The sequence below is a fragment of the Mandrillus leucophaeus genome, unplaced genomic scaffold (assembly GCF_000951045.1).
Source record: "Mandrillus leucophaeus isolate KB7577 unplaced genomic scaffold, Mleu.le_1.0 Scaffold137, whole genome shotgun sequence".
NCBI lineage: Eukaryota > Metazoa > Chordata > Mammalia > Primates > Cercopithecidae > Mandrillus > Mandrillus leucophaeus.
In genome coordinates, this window is record NW_012101332.1 from 1,100,973 (window position 1) to 1,107,631 (window position 6,659).

Sequence of the window (6,659 nt, forward strand, 5' to 3'; positions counted from 1 at the left end):
TTCTGCCCACCCAGGCGCCCCCCAGGCCCCGGCTGGGAGGACTAGGGAGTGGGGACCCCTCAAACTGCGCGGCAGCCATTCGGGGTACCAATCTTCATTTGGGGGGTCTGGACTTTCTCCGAGGAAGCCCCATTCACAAAATTCCGTCCTGGACCCTCACCATTGAGGAAAACTGAGGACCACTCCCCCCCGCGGGGGACACAGGATGTGTGGGGAGCGTAGGACACCCTGAAATCCCAGTGCCCCATTCCAGTTAGGCCCTGGGGGGACCCCTGCCCTCGTTCCCTGCTTCACCTGTTGTCGGGGGAGGCGGGCGGACAAAGGAAGCAGCGTCACGTGACTGCTCATTCACAAAATCCCATCCCATTGAGAAAAGGGGGCTGGGGGCGCTGCGGCCGCCCCTTCCCCTCCCGAAGGGCCGGGGAAACCCAGCAGCCTGCAGGTGGGGGAGGGGGCTAGAGCTCGTCTGGGTCCCTAAGGTTGGGACGCCAGGGTCCCTGTGCTGGGTGGCAGTGAGGGGCTGGACACTGATCCCGATTACTGGGCGGAGGGCTACGTCCCCTGAGCTGGGGGGCGGGGTAAAATGGTTCTGAAGGATGCTGGGGCTGGGGGGCAGGAAGGGAAGAGGGAGGAAGGATCAATCTCCCCCCCAATCCCATCTTTCCCCCCGGCTTCCCTCGGCTGGGGCCTGAGGGAGCAGCCTTGATTTTTGTGAATGAAATGCTCTCTGGATGTGTCTTCGGTCGCCCGTTTCTGACTTCCTCTGCCTCCATCTCCCTCTGAGCCTCTCTTTCTGGCCATTTCTGGTTCTCTCCCTGTTCCCTGCCCATCTCCCGTTGCTGGGTGACTCAGTGAGCTTTGCATCCGGTCTCATTCATAAATCCGGGAAGGGGTGGGGGGGGAAAGAGCCTGGGTTTCTCACCCAGCCTGTGACCTGGACGACAGGGTGCGGAGGCAGGGGTGGGAGAACGGGAGCTGAGTTGATGGGCCCAGAGAAAATATATATGCGCAGGCACCCAGCTGTGAGGGGGAGCACTGGGTGGGGCTGTGGGTATGTGCTGAGGGAGGAGAAGGGGGTAATAGGGATGAGCAGGAGGGGGAGGGGAGTGCAACACCAGGGCTGTGGGGGTGGGGACGGAGAGATGGGGGAAAGGTGGGTACAGAGAGAAAGGGCAGACATGGAGAAGAAGATAGAGGTGGGAGAGAAGAGAAGGCATGAGGAAGAAAGGAGCCATGTGGAAGAAGGTGGCCATGGGGTTGAAGGTGGGTATCGCTAGCTTAGGGTGCAGTCGACCCAGACGTGAGAGATAAAGTTGGAGGGGAGATGAGGGTTAGGGGAACATTCCATGGGAGAGCAGGATTTGAGCTCATGACTGTGTTGTCCCTGTCCTTTCCCCCACCTCCTGCAGGTACATGGTGCGGGTCCGAGCTGTGGTGATGGCCCGAGATGACTCCAGTGGGGGCTGGCTGCCTGTGGGGGGCGGGGGCCTCAGCCAGGTGAGCGTGTGTCGGGTCCGAGGGGCCAGGCCCGAGGGGGGGGCCCGCCAGGGGCACTACGTCATCCACGGGGAGCGCCTCCGGGACCAGAAAGTGAGCCACCCTGGGGCATGCGGGGAGGGTAGGGACCTGGGGAGGGAGGGGAGTGGGGCTGGTGTGTGGAGCAGAGGTCAGGTTGCCTCCCAGCCCAGAAATCAAGCTGGGGTGTGAAGTTTGGGAGTGAATATCTGTCCTGTAGATAAGAGTTGGGAATTGCAGGATACATGGGGTGTTAGGAAGGTCCAGTTCACTGCCACTTCCAGCCAGACTATCACAGCAGCCTCCTCGTTGTCTCCCTGTACTGCTCCTGCTCCCCTCTCCAGCCCCCTGTCTGGTCCACAGGGGCACTGCCTCCCCCCACCCCCCGACTCAGACCATGTCCCTCCTCTGTTCAAAACCCTCCACCTTGCTCAGAGATCCTCGCCACGAGGCCCTACACCACCTGGCCCTTGTCTGCCCTAAGTGTAGGAAAGCATTTGCTGGGGTCCATTTGAAAGTGTCAGAGATGGGTGACAATTCTATATATGGGTTTATCAGGAATAACTGGGCTGTCTGGCACAATGTGGAGGGACAGTGTTGAAGTTTCAGCTAGGGATGCAGTAGAAAGATATGGATTGTGTGAAAGGCTTGGGGGAAAGGTTTTGTTTCAGAGCAGGAGTCAGTGGGGGGTTTAAAACGGAGTGAAAGAATATGGTGATACTAAGCAAGGATTTGAGGGAACATCAATAGGGTGTTGGCTAGCATCTGAGGGGGAATCTGTGGAAGTTTAATAAGACTATTTGGGGGTAAGCACTGGATACAGTGCCTATGTAATCCCAGCCACCCATGAGGCTGATGCAGGAGGATTGCTTGAGCCCAGAGTTTGAGACCAACCTGGGCAACACAGAGAAAGCTCATCTGGAAAAAAAAAAAAAAAAAGAGAACATTTTTGGGTAAAGTTTCCAGAGATTATTATTAGAAGAGGATTAACAATAATATTGTGAGATGTTCAGTAAAGTCTGGGAAGTATTTTTGAGTCAGAGCGGGGATGCTGGGTTATCAGAAAGGGGTTAACAATATTTTGGGGCATTCAGTAAGATTCAGGGTTTCTACAGGGGTATCAGCGGGAGGTATTAGGAAAATACAGGGGTTGGGAAAATATTTGAGCATCAGAGGTGTGTTCAGTAAAACTGGGCGTAGCTGGGTGTGGGGGTTCATGCCTGTAATCCCAGCACTTTGGGAGGCTGAGGCGGGAGAATCACTTGAGATCAGGAGGTTGACTCTGCAGTGAGACCTGATCACACCATTGCAGTTCAGCCTGGGTGACAGAGTAAGACTGTTTCAAAAAACAAAACAAGTAAAACTGGGGAGTCATATCAGCATTGATCAGGGTTCAAGGTTACACCTAGGGCTGGTGGCCTAGGTGTAAGAAGACACTAGGGTGTGCATGAGGGCTGGTGATGGAGGAGATGTCACAGGCATGTCTGGGTTGGGGTATCTGACCCTGCTCTCCTCCTGCCCCTCAGACGACCTTGGAGTGTACCCTGAAGCCAGGCTTGGTTTACAACAAGGTGAATCCCATCTTTCACCACTGGAGCCTGGGTGACTGCAAGTTTGGATTGACGTTTCAGAGCCCTGCGGAGGCTGATGAGTTCCAGAAGAGCCTGCTGGCTGCGCTGGCCGCGCTGGGTCGAGGTGAGCAGCCCAGGTGGTGTGCACTGGGGGCTGACCTGGGAGCGGGAGGAGAAGCTGGGCTCAAGGAACTCACTCTCTGCCTCTCTCCCTGCCCCAGGCTCACTCACCCCCTCCTCCTCCTCCTCCTCCTCCTCCTCCTCTCCTTCCCAGGATACTGCAGAGACCCCCTGCCCTCTGACGGTGAGTGTCCAGGATGCCTCTCTGCTGGGAGGGCAGGGGTGTTGATTCTATGAACATTCTTGAGCACCTACTGTATAGCAGGCACCATGCCACATGCTGGGGACACAAAATTGGGCCCGAACTATGAGCGTCAATTCAATCCCAGTTATTCTAGTCTTTCTGCCCTGTCATGATTCACACATTCATTCAAAGGTCCTTATTGTGCACCTTTTGTATACCAGACAGTGTTTTAGGCACTGGGTTACATCAGTGAACAAAAAGTTCCTTTCCTCCTGGAGCTTCTGTTCTAGTGTGGAAAGGCAGAAAATTGAAACAATATATATATAAACAATAAAAATGAATAAATATTAAAAGTAAATGGATGAACAAATTAATGGCAACCCCATGCTTCCAGTTACTCAGGCTCTAAACCTTGGAGTCATCCCTGACTCCTCTTATCTTTAATGCGTCTCATCTCATCTGGCAGCAAATATTGGTTCCACTTTCCAAACCATCACAATCTGCCTCCAACCTGGTACCGTCCAAACTCATCTCCCAACTGGACCATCTCAGTAGCTTCTCACTGTCAACTCCTTCCCTCCCTCCCCCACACACAGCCAGAGGATCCCTACCAACGGCTGAGTCAGATCATGCCCCTCCCACACTCGGAACCCTCCCAGGGCTCCAGCTCACTCAGGTAAAGGACAAAGTCCTTACAGTGGCATATGAGATCCCATGCCATGTGGCCCTGTGTGTCTGGCCCCCTTGCTTACTCGGCTCCAGCCACACAGCCTCCTGGCTTTTACTCTAACATGGCAGGCACAGTCCTGCCCCAGCGCCTCTGGACTGGCTGTTGCCTGGAACACTCACAGATTTCCTTGTGGCTCGTTCCCTTGTTTCTTTCAGGGCTTTACACAAATATCAACTTCTCAGATAGGGCCTCCCTGAGTATTTAAATTTAAGTATTCCATTTAAAATTGCAATCTATCAATGCCCCTTGTCTAGTGCTAATTTTTTCCCATGTTCTAAAGCATTTTCCTTATTTCCTTTCTGAAATTACTATTATCTTTTTTGTTTTTGAGACAGTCTTGCACTGTCACCCAGGCTGGAGTGCAGGGACACAATCTTGGTTCACTGTAACCTCCACCTCCTAGGTTCAAGGGATTCTTCTGCCTCAGTCCCCCAAGCAGCTGGGATTACAGGTGCCCAGCTAATTTTTTGTATTTTTAGTAGAGATGGGGGTTTCACTATGTTGGCCAGGCTGGTCTCAAACTCCTGACCTTGTGATCCGCCCGCTTTGGCCTCCCAAAGTGCTGGGATTACAGGCGTATTTCCCGGCCTATTTTCTTCTTATCTATTAGTTTATGGTCTATCTCCCATGCTAGAATGTCAGCTTCAGGCCGGCAAGGATCTTTTGTTGGTTTCTTGCTGTGTCTCCAATGCCTGAAACAGTGCCTGGCACACAGTAAGTGTTTAGTAAATATGTGTTGAATAAACTGAATGAATGAATGTACATAATATCGGGTGCAATTTGGCACTTGCTGGAAACCATGGGAGTTACCGAAAACACCTGCAGGAACAAAATTGATTCCCTGGGCAGAAAAGCGGGGGGATTCCAGGGTCATGGGAGATGAAGTGGGGCCACAACAGTTGCAGACAGTTCCCGTGCATCGCGTGCTTACCCGGGAAAGATGCTCTGCTGTCCAGGCCCCCTCTGGAATCTGCACTGTGGTCTTTGTGAGTCTGGCACGTTGTGGGTGCTCAATGAATGTCTATTGAAGGCAGTGTGCAGATGAGGTAGGAGTTATGCCCAAGTGACAGAAAGGAAGCTAAGGGTCTGAGAAGTCACGTTTCGGCTAGTTTCAGAACAGAGGCTGGTTTGCATGGGAAGAGGAGCACTCAGAGTGGGTGGGACTGCCCCAATGAAAGTGTGGGGCTGGGAGTGAGAGAGGAAGGCAGCTGGCTGCCCCGGGGAGAGGGGTTCTGAGAAGCGGGAAGACCATTAGATGTTCTGCAGGTTTGGCAGCTGGTTAGATCAGGAAAAGAGTTCCACAAAAATAATAATAAGCATTTCCAGTTCTCCCAGTACTTCAGGCATGTGCTGTGCCCTTGACAGTGGCCCTAACCGCATCCTTATGAATAGGTACTCTTAGGATCCCCGTTTTACAGAGGAGGAAACTGAGGCTCCAAGAGGTGAGCTCACTTGCCGGAGGTCACACAACCAGTGACAGAGCCAGGGTTTGAACCCAGGCCTTCCTGGTCGCAGAGCCCTCGCTCTCAATGGGAGGGGGTCTATGTGAGGGCAACGGCTGTGCGGGGGCGTGTCCCCGCTCTGAGGCAGCCAATCTCCTCCAGTCCCACGTGGACAGCGACTCCTCCTCCAGTCACAGCCGCCAGGAGACGCCTCCCAGCGCCGCTGCGGCCCCCGTCATCACGATGGAGTCAGCTTCAGGCTTCGGGCCGACCACGCCCCCCCAGCGCCGCCGCTCCTCAGCTCAGGTGCGACCTGGGAGCCTGAGGCTCCTGGGGGAGTGGGGCGGTGCACTCGGGACCCAAAGGGAGCGGGAGCCATGGTCCAGGGGGGTGAAAAACCACAGATTCCAGCGGATGGCTGACCTGATAACTGGGCGGGACTGAGAGAAAGCGGCGGGGAAATAGGGAGAGGCTTGGAGGCCTGGGTTTCTAGGAGGCTTGGGTGCGGGCTTCCCTAGTCTCCTTGCGCTCTTGGAGATTTTAAGGGGTTCCGAAGTCCAGAGAGGTTTAGGACCATTTTCAGAGTGTATATTTGGGGAACTCCTGGAAGAGGACTGTTAAATTAACGAGGAGGGTGGGCGAGTCAGTACCCAGGAGGGTAAAAGGGGCCCAGGAACCAAACTCCTGCGCCTTTAAGGAGGAGGTGGCTGGGTCCAGAACCCCTGGGTCTCAAGATGGAGGGGGCTGGGAGCTGGGGCTCTTGGATCTTAAGAGAGGACAGGGCTGGGAACCTTCGGCCTCTGGGTCCTTAAAGGTGTGGGGTTGGTGCGTGGATTCCTCTGTCTGTCCCTGGAGAAAAGTGGGGATTGAGGGACCTTGGGAGAGAAGCAAGCTGGGGTCTTGAAAATCTCAATCCCAGACCCAAGAGTGCGCTAGGGAACTGGATCCTTGAGGCTGAGACTGGGATGGATTCTGATCTCTTTGTCCCTTCGTCCTGCAGAGCTACCCGCCGCTTCTACCGTTCACGGGGATTCCGGAGCCCTCAGAGCCCCTGGCAGGGGCAGGGGGCCTGGGGTGGGGCGGCCGCGGCTACGAGG

General features: G+C 54.7%; 1 protein-coding gene across 1 annotated transcript; it reads left to right on the forward strand.

Moving 5' to 3' along the window:
• Nucleotides 1-1,165: 1,165 nt before the first annotated feature.
• Nucleotides 1,166-6,658, forward strand: SPRED3 (sprouty-related, EVH1 domain containing 3; the record flags this gene model as incomplete). The annotated part of the gene is made up of 6 exons (XM_011973398.1): nucleotides 1,166-1,263; nucleotides 1,410-1,590; nucleotides 3,042-3,210; nucleotides 3,308-3,390; nucleotides 5,725-5,868; nucleotides 6,563-6,658. Coding segments are annotated over exons 2-6 (669 nt in total), but the record flags the coding sequence as incomplete, so codon positions are not given.
• Nucleotide 6,659: the final 1 nt, after the last annotated feature.